The sequence below is a fragment of the Mycetomoellerius zeteki genome, unplaced genomic scaffold (assembly GCF_001594055.1).
Source record: "Mycetomoellerius zeteki isolate Tzet28-1 unplaced genomic scaffold, Tzet1.0 scaffold155, whole genome shotgun sequence".
In the NCBI taxonomy this organism is placed as follows: Eukaryota; Metazoa; Arthropoda; class Insecta; order Hymenoptera; family Formicidae; genus Mycetomoellerius; species Mycetomoellerius zeteki.
Genome location: NW_017256500.1, coordinates 3,904,286 through 3,922,100, shown reverse-complemented (window position 1 = coordinate 3,922,100; position 17,815 = coordinate 3,904,286). Strand labels below are relative to the sequence as shown.

At 40.4% G+C, this 17,815-nt stretch overlaps 1 protein-coding gene across 1 annotated transcript in view; it reads right to left on the bottom strand.

Moving 5' to 3' along the window:
• The window catches only part of neur (E3 ubiquitin-protein ligase neur), a 31,038-nt gene extending 17,001 nt beyond the window's left edge, over positions 1-14,037 (bottom strand). Inside the window, exon 1 of the mRNA XM_018444780.1 lies at positions 13,205-14,037. Within this exon, the coding sequence (XP_018300282.1) occupies positions 13,205-13,529 (325 nt within the window). The 5' untranslated portion in view covers positions 13,530-14,037. The remainder of the gene's footprint in view (positions 1-13,204) is intronic.
• Between the last annotated feature and the right edge of the window lie 3,778 nt (positions 14,038-17,815).

Sequence of the window (17,815 nt, the reverse complement as noted above, 5' to 3'; positions counted from 1 at the left end):
TCGGAAGAAAAACGAATAGAGAGAAGAAAGAATGATAAAAGGAAAACACGAGTGGATTTACAAGCCAGGAGTTGCCGGGAAAAGGCGGGCAGCCTCAGCCACGCCGCTACAACGACTGGCTTGCAGAAGCAAACTCCCCATCTGCTGCGTTGGTTGCTGCCCCGACCAACTCCCCGCTGTCATTACGTGTGTCTGTGTGATCCGTCAATACACAGGCACGTGCACATACACATACACTTCGACAAGCTGTGCATGGCAGCCGGGCATTCAAACGGAAAGGCGGGTGTATCTGGAGGATCTCACCTTGCGGATGCCAGCGATAAGGCGCGGTCTTATCTGCCGATATTAGCGAAAGGCGTAACATATAAAAAGTTTCATATATCGATGTTAATCTTAGGAATTAACACAAATACCATAACGGAAATCTGATAATGAATTGATGATCACGCATACTTTGATAATCAATTGATTATCAAATGATTATCAATTGATTTGATGTAAACATGGTAAATAATAGTTCGTTTATATTGTAGAATTTATTTTTCAAATTGAAACATAAATTCAATTTCTGTTCTCCCATAATCATTTTTCATTCATATCTCGTTTTCTTCGCAATTACGAATAACTGTTTACAGTACGGAGTATAAAACGCAATACTGGCCAATTAAAAATGGATTCTTCAGAAAATAATTAAGCCCCGGCACAAGGAACGTCACGGAGACGCGCGTCTCTGATAGTGTAAATATGTAAATAGTGAAATACGTTTCACAAGCGTTAATATACGCGAATTCGACCCTCCGATGGCTGAGGAGCGACACGCAACGCGCGCGCACAGACGTCGCTGTATATGTCGCAGCTGCAGCTGCTCGCAGAAGCGGAACACACGGCTTTAGGGATGGCGATACATGCCGTAGCAACGGTTGCGCACCACCTGGCCCGACGAAAGCCAGCCAGCCAGCAGCACTGGCATTGGTGTCGCCCCCCTCCATCCCTTCGTCAGCCAAAGAACGAGATCTAAAAAAAAGACCGGAGAGAGGGAAGAATACAAAAGGACCCTAAGCTTTTGGGCATTCCGGCACCCTCCGGTCGTCCTGAAAACCGATCGATGATCCTGCGAAGCCCTATCTGATCTTATGCGTAAGCATTCATGTCGCTTAACAGCGCGAGGAGGGAATTGCAGCGACCTACATACCTTTTTCTAGAAAAATAATTTAAAAGCGAGCTTGCGCGGTGGGAAAAGACGGATGAACGAAGGATCCACACGTATCCCGAATGGAGCTTCATGGTTCGGCGATTTTCACGGGACATTAGCATACTTGATCGGCTATGTAGGGAGTTGCTACTCGATTAGGGATGACTCGAACAACGTGTCAAATATTACGGGGTTACAACAATTACGTATGTGCGCCCGAAACATTAATCACTGTTTAGAATTTGTAATCACATGATTACGATAGGTAAGGCAATAAGTAACCTTAAATTGGCCTCAACACTCAAGGTAATAAAAATTAAGGCAACTTATTGTGATTCACCTATGTATAAATTTACTATTATTACTTATAATTTATTATAACCAGCTTTTATCGGTATAAATCAATAATTCAGAGTAAACGAGACTGGTAGATGATGAAAAATGCATTCAATTCGAAGCGAGTAGAAGAGCGCCGAAGCGTGGAAGAATATGAAGCTGCGAAGTCTGCGCAAATCGAGAGGATTAAACGAGCTGCGTGTCTCCTTTTTTTATATAGGATTTCCGTAGAAATGTGAGGGTGGCTCCGCGACGCAGAGTACCCCCACCATCCCAACCACTGTCGCCACCATACTCGCCCATGGGGTTTGCGCGCGATATCGCAATAGAAGCTCTATCGATCCCAGCCCCCGACACAGCCAGACTGGCCGTTGTCAGGGGGTTGATAGCGATATGCAAAGCTCGGTATGTGCTATATATGCAGCTTCGTGCGAAAGCTCCGAGTGATTTTGAGCTCATCGACTGAAAACGACGATTGAATCCCTAAATATAAAATTCACCGAATTTCTTTAAAGTAAAATGCTCAGAAAGAAAGAAAATAATAAAGAAAAGTATGACAGATATTGCATTACACTTTAGTGTGAGAATGATTCGATAGAAACCAAACCCTTAATCGCATAATGCTCCTATGACGATAAGTTTCACGGTCCATCTGCCCTTAATATCCTGGAGGGAAGCCACCGTCATCGGCTTCCCCTCATGCACGATCCCGCGTGCCTTTCCTTCCTGTTTTCTTCCTCCGTGACCCGATCCTCCCCTTCCACAAAAAATATCTACATAAAACCTATCGAAGTCCGTGGGAATTCGCGTGCAAATTCCAGCGTTAAAGAAAAACCCAATATGGTCGACACACATAAAACATTCGCTCTCCTCTTTCGCATTCTTTAACGTCTCTTCGACCTTCGTGGCGATGGTGAGTTATGTCAATTTCCAAGTTGCGCAGGAAAAGACGTAATTGGTCGACAAAAGGATTAAAGGCAACGACCTTAACGTCTTTAATTTATCCGATCCGGTTGCTCTTGTTGGCGTCATCCGCAGACTTTCTCGGTTTACACCAGAGGTCGAATGGTTCACCGTGGCTCTCAACCGTGACGGATGAAGCGGAAAACCATCGCCGTTCTCTTTCCAGCAGGACGATTCTTCTTTTTGTGCGCCTCAAACGATACTACGCTCTGGATCTCGATTAGAAGAGCGCGAAAGACGTATGCCTCGCTACGATTCTAAATATTACGATGGCCGTACCGATTATTACCGGCATGGAATATCGATGGGTCATCACGGTGAAATCCTGACTAATCATAAGTTCGTATGTACGAGGAGAAAATCGGTGATTTTCTCCGTGGAATTGAAACAATGCCTAGAAGGCAGAAACGACGCGTGGGAGAAGGTCGTTAGAGCGCGATCATCCGCATCGCCTTCGGGATTCCGTTCATGTTAAATTAGACGCAAATTAGCGTACACACGGAGATCTGCGAGAGAAGACCTCGATGAAGAGCGGCCATTACTTCTTGGCAATAATTACTGTTCTCTCTATAATCCACTGATTGTTTTCGCGTGAATCATCGATCGCGAGCAGCGTGGAGTTTAAATATATGGAGTTATAAAACATATGGATCATTACCATCATGTCAACACGTATGATGTGTATTTCTCATTCGAATTGTTTTCCAAATTCCAACATATATATATTTTTTTTTCCAAAATTATAATTCAAATCTCTATCGTATTACTAAAGCTGCAATGCCAGACTGGGGATTATCTATTTCTTATAATTCAACACTGTTAGATATCAAAAGAGTAGTAGCAATCCAATCCCTTAAGTTAAATAAGATTTTATTTATTTCTAAATATACCAAAATGTAAATCAATCCATTTCTATAGTTATTTTCAAGGGAAACAACGTTTATATTAACGTATGCACTTAGTAAATCATAAATTAAATTTTAGTCAAATGCATTTAATACATTTTCTTAAGTTAAGTTATTTATCGGTATTGTTTTAGTTAAATATTAACGATGTATTAAGTAGCAACAATGACGACTTATAGAAACAACGTTTATATTAACGTATGCACTTAGTAAATCATAAATTAAATTTTAGTCAAATACATTTAATACATTTTCTTAAGTTAAGTTATTTATCGGTATTGTTTTAGTTAAATATTAACGATGTATTAAGTAGCAACAATGACGACTTATAGAAACAACGTTTATATTAACGTATGCACTTAGTAAATCATAAATTAAATTTTAGTCAAATACATTTAATACATTTTCTTAAGTTAAGTTATTTATCGCTATTGTTTTAGTTAAATTAACGATGTAATAAGTAGCAACAATGACGACTTATAGAAATAATTAAAACTAACTCAAATTGGATGTAATTTGACATTATGAATTTAACAGTGAAATCTCTATCGTTGCTAAGGCACTGAAGCTCTAACGCCGAGTTGAGGATTGTTGGTTATTTATGATGATCTCACAATCATCAGCGATCGCATAAACACCCTGAGAAACGATGGAAACAGATTTGATGATGGAAACATACGATAATAGCACGTCGTTTATCGTCTGATTCGGATTGCGTTGTAAAATTTTCGGCGGCGAAAATTCGCAGATTATAAATCATGATGAGGAAAGCAAGTAAAAGTCGTAGAAGTTTACGGCTGCGGTGCCGATAAACGCCGGTTGTTTCTATAATCGGCAGGCCACCGCGGTTTACACGCCGGCGGTTTGGTTTATCGCGTAAAACCGGTACTTTCGTGGGATCGCCGGTGCATATGGGTGGTTTCGAGGAAGACGATCGCAGGCAGATAAATTAATCTTGCCGTAGTCATTTGGCAAAACGAAATTACATTTAACTAAAATATTCATCATCCGTTACTCAAAGTCCATTAATTTAATTATGACTGCGAAAAGTGGCTCAATAATTCTTGATTACGATCACAGAGCGCCGAGGAACAATACACTCTCGCGAGTACATTCGGCCGGATAATTAAACCCGAGAGAAATTCTTGTGAGAAATTTTCTCGTGTCGTTGCTAATTGAATTCAATCGCGGGGGTCAGCCGCGAACTTCCTGCGATTAGGCCGATTTCGTATGGCCGGTGTAGACGGGTGGGCGGAACGGAGAATGAGAGACGCTGGTCAGACGACAGTCACGTCGTCGAGATGAACTCTGACACTCGGCAATTAAATCATCTCGTCGTTCATTCAGACATTGACTCGCTCATTGAGGCGCCACGCCGCGCGAATTGCGCGTGGGTCGATAACGTTGGATTTTTCACCGTAACCCTTCCTTCCTTTTTTTTTCCATTCGACGATTCCCGGTACGATGCGTTTTGTTCGTGGGCGGTAAGTATGCCTCTATCCCAATCAGCGAGAAATTGCGAGTATCAACAACTTCCGGCGAGGGCAAGTGTAAAAGCGCAGCGAAAGTTTCGTGATAAGGGGGACTTCTACTCCGTTATGCACGTCCCCGAACGACCATTCGTATGTTAATAATCCAGCGATCGACTCGATTATTCGGTAAGGGCATCCTTCAAGAATAGACCTTCGCTCTCAATCTGAAGCTCATTATTGCAATGAAGAACTTCATGTCAAAGAGCCTGAAGATTCAAAAGATTCGAAAAAGATTTCAACGACGATTGCTGAGGAAAGTTCTTATTTGCATCAGATTATCGTGGATCGAATCATTATAAAAGAGACTCGATTAAAAAGCATTCGATAAATTCTGTGATATTATCATCGTCGAAATTGCAGTGGCATTGAAGTCCTCGAAGTGATTCGAGGGTATGAAGGGCAACGATGTGGTTTCGCAACATTTGTTCCATTAAAGTCTAGAAGCGGCTCTCGACTCCCAGGAGTAATATGTGTATTGCGAGTGAAGGGGCTCTAGGGGCTTCTCTTTCTCTCTTTCTCTTTCATCATAGAACATCTCTTGAAAAAGTCAGTCTCAGATCGAGGGCCGAGAGAATCATCGCGCCGCATGTAACCGAACCCACAATTTCAATGAGAAAAATGAATCATCGTATCTTCGATGTATATTAAAAAATAAAGAAAGATAACAGTCTAAGTAAAATAAGCGCAAATGTCCGCAACGGTACCTTACACGACTTTAGTCTTTCGAAGATATAACGTTTATTTCTGTGTCCTTCGTTTTATACGACTTTCGTCCTTATCTTCTAAAACCAAAGTTCCTAAAGCTCGTTACGGCTCTATTTTTAGCAACCGAGCAGACGTATCGCGGCACACCCAGACAACTCCAGGCTGCAGTTTCGTTTCTATGGCGATTAAAAAGTATCGAGTACGTGCCACGTGCCGAGGGAGAACAGTTAGGAGGTTTTCTGAACGAGAAGTTACGCGAGTCGAAATGAGAAGAAGCCCAGAAGCAGCCAGACAAATGTACTCAAATTAAGAAATGGTCTCGTCGCGACGGTGCTGTCTCACCCTTAAAACATTAAAACCACGACGAACGTACTTGAGCGCAGTAGAGCATTTCTATGGAGGAAAAGAAAACCTTAAAAAAGCAGTCGCGATAAATCTCGGCAAGGGGTGCTCATGGCGTATTCAGGATTACGCGAAGGAGAACGAGTCGTTAAGACGTTTCGCTGCGTAGTTAGGAGATTTATGTATAGAGTATGCGTGAAGATCGCACTGACAACTCTTCTTCATCGCCGTGCTCCTTCATCTCGGGCAATTTGCGTCGAATAAATTTCAAGTATTACGCGATTTCAACAGAACATTTAATACCGCTTTAAATGCTTTTCTGCCTCACATAATTCGCGAGAAATAATGTTCGCCGCGATACTAATTAATTAACGGAAAAAGTTCGCTCGTGAAACCTGAGACTGAACGGGGCTGTATTTAACGGCTAATTAACTCGTTATTTCAGAGATTCAAGTGGAATCTAATCTCGGCTTGTTTTCGCATCTGTTTTCAGAGTCACGAGATATTTTCTAGTCGACGGGAGTTTATGAAAGTTCGCGATCTGGCTTATCACTCGAGAATCCATTACGTTATAATAGCAACAGCGACCTTAATTTAGCAAATGAGCTCCTCGAAAGCACTCATGAAAGCTCTTGTCGTACTCTGGAATGCGTCTTCTGGAAACACTTCGACCGACGACAGATGTTTGACAGTTACTCCATTTTTTTTATTAGACCTGTGGAGGAAAGTCAGTAGGAGTTTGCAACGGCATGTCTATTCGTAAACAAATGCGTATCAAAAGAGATCATCTCGCGCGAATAGTAGACAAAACAAGGATGTTTAGATCTTCGTCATGATTAATCCGTATGAAGAAAGACGGGCTATAATAACACAACTTCAGCCGTTGGAGCTATGCGAGAAATCGCGGAATTAAATATTCAGAAAATGTTTTGCAATTACGTCACGTTACGCAGCCACGTAAGACGAGACGTATGTGGCTCCGAACGAATCGCGTCACGGCAGGGTGATCTTACGAATTTTCACGCAGCCGAGCCCGAACGGCTCGAGATAGGTACGCGAGTCTGCTTATGAAGTCGCTTCCGGTGCACGCGCTGCGTATTCGCGTGGGGTGTTCACGCACCTTGTTTCCGCAAAGGTCCACTTTCCACGTCCGCATCATGAGATTACGATCTCCTTCGCAAAAGGAGGAGCGCGAAGCAGACACGCGCGAAAAACAAGATTTTATTCCAACGCCTAAGACGCAATTGTTATCGAAGACTTAGATGAAATGTAGAATTGAGATATGGAACGTCTTGGCCGACGTGCGAGGCGCGTTTGATCTCAGACAAAAAGCCGTCCCAAGAGAACTCGATCTCGGAAAACGGAACTCTCGGCTCTATTGTGTTATCGATGTCGACTTCCGTCCTTGAATACCCTCGCTTCCGCTCACGGTGTGCCGCCGGCCGGATGTTGCGGGCGATACCCTGTAGAAATTATTTTTTCGAAGAACGTCACGAATCGGTCAGCGTGAACTGAGAAGGTATCATTGTAGAGACAAAAACGTTATCGAAAGATACTCTAAACAAGAAATGGCAATTTTTATTTTAAAGATATCTAAATTAATATAGGTGCCTTTTCATGTTGACGCTCATTTTCAGCTTCAAAATAAGTTATAGGATCAAAATTGATTTTAGACGAGCAAAGTATATGAAAAAAATATAGTGTTGAGTACTTTCCAGCAAGAGATACAAACGACACGATGTAACACAATGAATCATTATATTCTGTGAGGTATCTGACGCTGTGGAAGTTGGATAAATCTAACTTTCAGAGATCTCGATTCAAGATTGAATGCTACATATAAATAGTGCTTTCCAGGAAGAAGTACAGTATAACACAGTGATCATTTTATCTTTGTTTAATATTAACAAACAATAAGAATACGTAATGGTTCACTGTGTTAACTGCGCTTCTTGTTGAAAGGCACCCAACACTGCATTTTTTTTTTATACTCTGTCTAGCGTCGATTTTGGATAAATCCAACTTTCAGTGTCAAGTTGAGAGCACGTGATCATGCTGACGCTGTTTTTCAACGTCTCGTGAAATGACACCTTTATATATAACAGATTTTTATTCGACGATAACGTTGCTTGACATTTACGGATCGACACGATATTTAGGAACTAATTTCGTTTTCGATTAAATAATCCATTTGAAGTTCGCTGAACTCATCCTGTGTGCGGTTTGTGTATATACATATAGATATACTACATATATATTTATTTACATGCATGTATCCTGTTGAGATAAGAATGTGGTAAATATGTTGCAGTTATGAATTTTGATACGCCTATCATATGCATGCCAGTGTTATCACTGTAATTTACAAGCGTTAAGGCCGTAGCACAGATCTTTGCATAACGCATAATGCTTAAAGCATAAAAAATCTATACCAATCAGAGTCCATTATTTCACGCGGAAAAGAAGGAAATGAAGGACTTTCATTGATTTTTTTTGTTATGCAATTTGCGTTATGCAAGATTCTATGCTCCCGCCCTTATTCAGGAAGAAAGGATGAATGAACGCTTCTTGGAAAGGACTGACTCCTAAGGACACGGCCGCCAAACCTTTAAAATAGGCGGAGAGAGAATTCCCGATTAAACGGTCCGACCAGCTGACAGGAACACTACGCGGCATCATGAACCGCAAAACCGGTTCGCGAAACGCTTGTGGGAACAAAGACGGGTTCCGCGGCTCGCTTTCTGACGTCACACGGCGAAGTGGAAAGTGGGTGGGTGGGTGTGCGAGATTGTCGAGTCAGTGAGGACGGTCAGTGATCGCTCCTTGGACTGGATCTTCTTCTATGAGACAACTCGGACGACTCGCAAGGCTCACCCATTCCGGAAAGAGGACTCGACAGACACGCAGAAACCGTAAGACATTCTGTTTCTAAGTAATTGAGGAGATACCATGAGAAATCCGTGACTAGACGATAGTAATTACTTTAACAACACCGTATGCGCGTGTACATGTACGTGTATGTTTAATAAATTATTTATTCATCGAGTTACGTTGTAACATAAATTAATAAATATACAGGTAAGAAAATTAATAAGTAAGAAAACTTAATCATGCAGAAGACTTCAGATTCCAAGGACGTAAATATATTTCGATTAATTCTCTCATTAAATGTTAAATAAATCAATAAATCAAGGTTTAACTATATTTATTGTAGATTCGAAAGTATGTTAATAACCGAAGATTAAGATTTCAATAGATATGACAAAGTGAAACTTGTGGGAAACTAATTCCTTGAATCATACCCGACGCAGGTGATACATTGTTTGTATGCACGCGCGAACGCATTATGCAATTTACATTGCAATAACGTTTCGTCACGGCCAGCAACTTAATGCGTCACCAATCGTTTTCAGTGACTCAGATCGGAAAGGGGAAAAAGATCCTTTCCTCGAACAGGTAAATCGACTTTAGTCCAGTCCTGACCGGCACTTCTCGATCACACGATTGAACGCGCGCACGCGAGAAAGAATCCTCTAAGAATCTTTTTTCTCTCGTCTTGTTGATGATCGAACAACATAATGTATCCCGATTACGAGTAAAAAGAAAGAATACGAGATGGAATTGTAAGACAAACTGGTTATAACAGACGCGAGAAGGAAAGAAGTATCTCGCGGCTATTGAAAGAGAAAAAAAAGGAGTCGCGATGAGGTGAGAAAGTAAAGAGACTGAGAATCTCTGCAACCGAGAAATGAGTGATTCACCAAACCGCAAAAAAAACAAGAAAAAGAAGGAAAAGCAAAGAGTAGTATCCCAGAAGCAATACGATGACTTACTTTCTTCGTTTCACTCATTCCGCGACGATGATGATGGCAATAAAGTGTCCTATTCCGCTAGAAATATCCCTCTTCTTGATTTATTTTTTCTCACTCCTCTCTCCATCCCTTTTCTCAAAGTAAAAATTTTTATATGTTCCAAAGAAACATAAATAACGAAAGCGAAATACTGCAGGATATTTAAATACACTTATCAATTGGGCCAAATGTTTCATGCAAAACAACCAACGAGACAACTTCGAAATTTCAAAGTAGTTTCGTGAGTTGTTTGCTCCAGTTTTCTTTGATCAAAAAAGGGAGGGAGAAAAGAGAGACAGAGATAAAAGCTACTTCTCTTATGTACGATTATGAAGAAATGAAGAAAGAATTGATCGATCAAAGCTTCAGAAAAAAATTATCCTTGAAAAAAATTATAACTTTTTCAGTAATCATAAAAATGAGATCCAAATAATTGCCAAAAACTGCAACTATTGCATATTGTTTCTTACTTATTTAAATCATATTATACTTCGCGAAGGATGTAAGTACAGCGTAAAATTTTTACCAATCAGATTTTAAAAATTATGTAAACTTAAAAATTAGGACAGATTTATAATAATATAGTCATTATGCTACTTGTTGATATAATAATAAATAATTCAAATTACGCAAGAATAAGTTCAAAACAATTTCTCTTTGATATAAAGTATCCCAGTAGTGCACGTATCCCTTTTACAAATCTTCAACGGTTCAAAGCCCTCCCACAAAGGGCTCGCATTGCGTTGGTCCCCAGAAACCTCCCGGTGGAGGAACGTCGTTGACACGTAAAATTTATCACGTAAGGAAAACCACTCTTTTTCCTTACTCCATTCCACTCCACTTCATTCCATTCGTAAAATTCCACTTGTAACCTTTAACCTCGATTTCAATCGACAACAACTGACGCTTTGTCTCATAGTAAAGTACTGTGTATTACAAATCCTGTCGGGAAATAGCATTTAAAGATCTCGGTCATCAGATTACATCGGAATGTACAACAAAAATATAGCCACAAACAAAAATATTTTCTTGGAATCCTATACCTATAAAAAGTATCTTGAATATCCTTCAAGCATTATCATATACATACTAATGTTATTAATTAGATGTATAAATTATATAAAAAATAATATATATGTATATAATTATGAATCATTAATTAAGAGTATTAGTTCGGTTTTCTATTATTTTGCATTATTATTGTTTAAATAGATTTCAATTTAATAACAAAATGTAAATAACAATTTAATAACAAAATAACGCTCGATATTTGTAACAACAAGTAACTTTCGGAGACGATTAAAAATTAAAATATTATTTATACATTAAACAACATACAAAATTTAATTACAAAAACGTTTCGATTCATAGAGTCTTCTTCAGTTTAAAATCGATTAATCTATCCTTGCACATAAAATGTATGTCGAACGAAATTAATTAAATTGATATGTTGTTTAATGTATAAATAATATTTTAATTTTTAACACCTAAAGTTGCTCGTTTATTAGTCGTCTCCGAAAGTGACTTCAATTTAATCTTTTCTAAGAGTCTAAGTCAATAAAAATTGTGATCGAACACATCAATCGAATTAAATCTTCGGCGATGTTTCTTTCATTTCTCTCATCATGCTCGAAATTTTGTGATGATGAACATGCGAAAAATAAAGAAAACAATCAGCACAATAAGTATTGAAAATAAAAGTCGCGCAAACACGGAAAAAAAACATCTGAAAACTTCACTGATTTAACAAATCTACAGTCGTAATATACAGACAGTCAATTTTCTATGTTAAAGTAGCAAAGTCAGCTGAATAACATTAGCGATTTGTTACACCATCAAATCTTCTTAGTTATAGATGTCGAATTCGCGCAATAAGTTATAGGTTTGCTGTACCAATTTATTTTTTTCCGTGAAGGGTTGACGAGTAGTTTCTGGTTACTTTGTGAGAAACTGTCGTCGAAAGACTGAATCGCAAAACAAGGATACTTGATGAAAACGCTGCGAAATGCTGGAAGCGAGGCAAAGAAGCTGAAGTCAATGAGAAGCTATATATCCTTTCGTGCTGCGCCTTCCTCGTGGAATTCAACGGATCGTCCATTGAAGGAAAAGTCGGTCAACGAAACACAGCTCAGGCCGTAAGTTCGCCACAAAATGAGCTTTTATTGAAATGGAAACGAGCGTGACGATACACTCTGAAATCAGGACAGTTGTAGGAAATGAAGCCCTTTCGCAGCTAGTACTTTTCGATCAGCTTCTATTATATCGCAACCAACTTACAAGTATCGATCGCGTATCCAAAAAGGACGGGTTTGCTGAAGTATCTAGAAATTAATGTAGCCAGATATAAATCTGCAGAAAATGATTTTGTTGGACAAAATAATTCTATAAAATGCTTAAACCTTAACGCCAATGCTGCAAAAAGTTTTAACATTCTAGCAACCAGCTTAAGCCGTCCTACAACATTATTTTGATGATCCAAATAAAATTATTTTCAGATTTGTAACTGCTAAATTTTTAGAGATTTCAACAAAACGTTCTTTCTATCACACATTGATTGGTTGCTCTGCAAAAATCTAGTACATGCGACACTAATAATAAATTTTGAATTGGAAGTCCATTCTTTCCTCAAAATCATTTCGTTCTATCTACAAGTTAAATAATTTCCCCATTAACATATAAAACATTAATTTTTTATTAGAGTTAAAAATCGCCCCTCGATACAAATACCTAAATAATAATAGATAAACTAAGAATAAGTATAGTTAAACTTCTTCCAAAATATGATGAAAAGTTGGAGGCAGCAGATCCGTCGTCAACAATTATTGGATTCGCGATAAACCGCCGACGAACCGCAGGGAAAAGCCAAAATTGTTTCCCCGCTCATTCTATCGTCGTTTTGGAGTTTGGAGATTCATTCCTCGATGACGAGAGAGTTTACCGCTCGGTTCCAGCAATATTCATTGGGACGCTCGATGAATTCAATTTTACAGCAACGATTTGAATGCAGATCGCTTTGGCAAGAGCTTGGGAGTATGATGCACGATGTAACACTAGCTAACATTCTACAATAAAACATCAATGAAAGTATACATAGGGGAAGTCAATCTTTTTCGCAATCAAATTTTAAAATATTAAATTCTGTAAATAGACAGATACATAAAATCAGAAGTTGGTGAATCCGAACATTGTTGGTTAACTGGATAAACTTTGTTCCGTCAAGCCTCATTCATGAAGGAAGCCTTCCGAATGTCGTTGACCGGCAAAATCGGACAAGTTTCGCGGAGCAGCGTTTGTGATCGATCGATTAGTCGCATGATCGGCCGAGCAGTAACCGGAAAGCATCAGAGACAATGAGGAAGTGATGGAGGTGTGGCTCACCTAAACCCATCTTGCGCTTGAGCTTCTTGAGCACTTTCATCTTGCTGCGCAACGGTGCCAGGATGTTGTTGTCGCCGCTGTTGTTGTGCTGCGGCGACGCGCTTGGCGGTGCGTGCTTGCCGTGATGGTGATGATGATGGTGATGATGATGATGCTGATGGTGGTGATGGTAGTACGGTTCGCAGGATTGCTGTTGTTGTTGCTGCTGCTGCGGCTGCGGCTGCGGTTGTTGCACGCTCGCGCCGGAACTACCGACGTGGCCGCAGCAGTGACAGGGGTGGCTGCTTTTGCTGCCCTTGATCGCACACTCTCCGGACACCCCCATAAATGTGGCCGTACTGCTCTCGCGAATCAGACGCGAAAAACCGTGTCTACAGGTGTGTAGATGAAGACAGGAAATAGGGGAGCAAACGGCGCGAAATCGATATACGAACGATCTAATTCCGATGATCTCACTGACGATCGCACTTTCGGACACTGATCGCGAAGACAAGATTTACTCTGTCAGCTTCTCTTTCACAACACTACGCTCGGCCGTCAAAGTCGTGAAACTACCCTAAACGAAAACGTTAACGTGAAGAAAATCTAATGGAGAAAACGACCGAGATACGAAAATCAAACGTGACTCCGTAATCCTTTCCCGTTCTGATTGTTGTTTATTCGGCGATGTGTCTAACGGGTGGACGTCGCGATCACTGCGCAAACCTCAAACCCAAGACAGAGAAAGAGAGAAAAGGGACTTGCGAACAAGACCGCGTGTCACGGTGACGAATGGGGCGATCCAGCACGTAGATCGCAGCTCGCCTACGTGCTCCGTCGAGCGCCCTGGGACGACTGACTGTTTTCTGTCGCGGAGCGCGAGTATTGCCGCAACGCGCGCGAGCCAGCATCCAATGAAACCGGGCGGATCCCCACCGTTCCCGGAGGTGGAGGTGCATGGAGGGATAGACTGGCACCTGGTGGACAGCTGCCCTTTACCTGGCCACGATGCACCCGGCCACCCCAATGCACGAGACCGGGGATATATCGCCGTCCAGAGTTAAGGTATACGAAGCGGCTGGAAGAGAAGAGTACGACTCCTCTCCATTAATTACGACCTCTAGACTAGGCTGTCAAAGTTGGTTCGCACGATTCTCTTTTCCCGTGAGATTCTAGGAATACAATTCTATTCTAATGGCCGAAACTGTCGTTTCATAATGAAAATGATTAACGAAAGAATCTCCAATCGTATAATAATTCAATCAAAACAGCCTTCTAAGAGTATTATCGTTCGATTGGAAACAAAACGTAAAAATTAAGCGGCTGTGACTTTTTAACTTCACGACGAATTGATAAATTACTTCTACCCGAATCGAATATGCAATGCCTCCGTTTTGATTCCCGACTTGGAAATGCGCGCAGCTCGAAGCGTATCGAGAGGAAGATCGTGTTTCCATGGGATTCGAGATACGTCTCTCATCCCATGACGACGCGGACCAAGATCGCCGCGCGAACTACAAATTACATAATAACAGATAAAAAGGGAAGAAAAATGATATTCGTGGCACGACGGCGTCACATACGAAGAAACTTTATACAGGTACCCATATCCCTTTAATCCGTCACGCGCGGAGACCACGAAATTCGTTCAATCCCTTGCGTCCGATATTTCATTTAATTTCCATGCGGGCACTTTCAGAAACGATGCAGGAATGATGTATCGGTATAAGAGAGGACTTTTAATCACGATTAAATTAAAAGTGGTTGCATTATAGAAGAAAATATATCAAAAGGGAAGAGCGCGATCTCCGGGAGAGATGAACTAGCTTTTTCTGCCGGATAAAATTCAATTTGCGCGAAGGAGACACCGAATTCGACTTACGCGCGAAAAGAAACATCATTATGGCCTGAGTGAAGGGAGAGAGTTATTGGATTTGTATCGAGTTGACGAGATGAAATCGAAGTCTCGCCAATTGATACAACGGATACTCGCGAGAATTCGATGCTTTTCATTTCCGACGTGATAGAAATTTTAATAGCATAAACGAAACTAATATTATATAATAGCAAATTTAATTTAACGAATTATGCGTATATTAAAATTGTTATACACTCATCTAATCTAAGTGTAAAAAGAAAATGCAAATACTTCGAAATATAAAGTATTTTACTAAACAGCACGATAAAAAAGTATATTGAAGGTTTTGCAGATTGATTATTTGTTTTTATATTTATATGAAATTCCTATCTTTACGTCAATTTGTTTTATGTGCGTAACTCTAACCAAATTCGTTATAAAAATCGATTAGTATTAAGGAGGGAGAGGAAAAAGAATATAATGAAAACACTTGCTAATACAGGTTGGCGCAACCCCTTCATATCGATGACCTTGTTCGCAATTCTCCCCCCGTTTGCTTTTGTATGTCGGTTACAACGCTAAATGACTCGTATTCACAGAGACCCCATCGTCCGATAACTCAAATTTCGCCGACAGGTTGCGGCATTCGCGCAAGGTGCATCCGATGTGCAATATTATGCACCCTTGCGAAGTACCTACGGTGCCGTTACGACAGTCCGGAAAAAAACCGCTGCTACTTTATTCCTTCGGCCCTTTATCTACCCTATCGATTTCGCGCCTATAAAAGAATTATGCAACCGCGTCAAAAAGGAGAGAGAAATATAACTGTTCGTGAAACAATGACCCTCGACAACACAGTGGCACTTTGTCAGCCATTGTTCCAACGGTTAACGGGATATAGTCAGACGTCACTGGACGCGACATTAGTTTTCATTTACATTAACGCTCAAATAATTCTCATTTGTGACGTCATAACTCAGTTGAATTCCTTTTCATTATAACAAGTGAGATTCGACTGAGTTTTTTAACCTACAATCTGCACAAGCTCGAGACCATGTGCTTTCTCGAATCTTGTTCTTGAATCTTGTAACTCACATTAAAAGAGATTATAATCTTGTGTTGTTACGCGATGACTTTGTCATCAAAGTAAGCAAGTAGTGATGTCATTATCTGAGTGTATAAAAATACTCATGTAACTTTAGACTCAGTATCACTTGCATGAAAACAGAAAGCAACTATTGTTTTCTGCAAGGTGCGAACGCGCTCGGTACGAGTAAAGAAGCGCAAATACGCGAAAGTCAAATTAAAACGGATCTGCTCGACCGCGGCTCTCGAAATGAAAAGGCGTTTGTCACGCTGCGCGAATTTCTTCTCGCTCTTGTGTGTGCATGTCGCGGGTATTTTCATTCACGGCGGGGGGTAGGAAACGAGCCGGCATTCTCTCTCTCATACGGATGGGAAATATACCCGCGGCTTCCTTTCGCACATCCTTTTCGTTGGTTCGTACTCGACCGTTTCTCTTGCATAAACGATTACGCGCGACAGTAGCAACAGGCGCCAATTGTCCGCCTTCATTCATCGAAATTCAATAATGTACAATAGATAGATGCCAGAGAGCTTCTCGAGATACGGAAGCGTTCGTTTCAAATACACGGAAACAATCATTTCTCGCGTTGCGATAATTTTACGTAATTGTACGTCGGAAATAATAATAAAATATAGATGCAGCTTCGTATTTCTTCTATACGATAAACAGTTCTCTCATAATGAACGCGACAAGTAACTCGAGCCTTTCATTCCCGTGAGCGATTTAACGATTTAATTACACAACGCAGCAGTTCCGTAAGAGAGAATAATTACGAGACGCCACAGACACGTCCGAAAGTATGCTTCTTACATCGCCACCTCAATTAATTCCCTGCTCGTCTCTCATTATGCCCGCTGTACGCGGGCGCGCATTGTTACTTGCACACGCGCGCGCACGCATGCGGCCCATATGCGGCTATTTATATACACGCGTGGCCGCGTGCGCGCGGGCGAGGCGAACACGTTCTTTCTTCGCCGCGTCGCTACATGATGATGATAATAATACACCTCGTTGACCGCAACATAGTCACGTGAATTTCAGGATGCGAGCGCAAAGGAAAGTCCTTTGCCGAAAATACTTTCGGGAAAAAAATCTGACAGACTTGACTTTTCCATCGTTTGGAAGGAAATATGTATTTTGTCGCTATTTATTGCAAAATCTGATGTCTTGGATTTATGCGAATTAACTTTTACAGGATGAAAAAGTCACTAATTGCTAAAATATGTCATAATTTGAGCAACATGGAAAGAATAGTTTTGTTAAATTATCTAAACATTTTGTTAGATATAGATCTGAAAATAATTTTAATAGTCCAACAAAATTATTTTCATATCTATACCTAGCAAAATTTTTAGATATTTTATCAAAACCGTTCTTTACGTGAAAGAGTACAATGAAACGATACATTATAATAAATCTTACTCAAGGAAGAGCTGTAAAATTTTAAAAATAAATTCACGCCTTTAAAGATTAAATAATTGGACAAAAATACTAAATATATCTTTGAACATTTGATTTGATATTTATCGAGACGAAATATTTTTGTATAAGTGTAGTATTTTTTCTCTCCTTTACTCCAGAGATTTTCAACGCCAATAAATCGACGTAGCTCACGTGCCCTCTGCGATCTCGCGGAGGCAAACGTGAAGCCTCGCGAATCTGGCCATAGCCTCGAGGAAACGGAAAC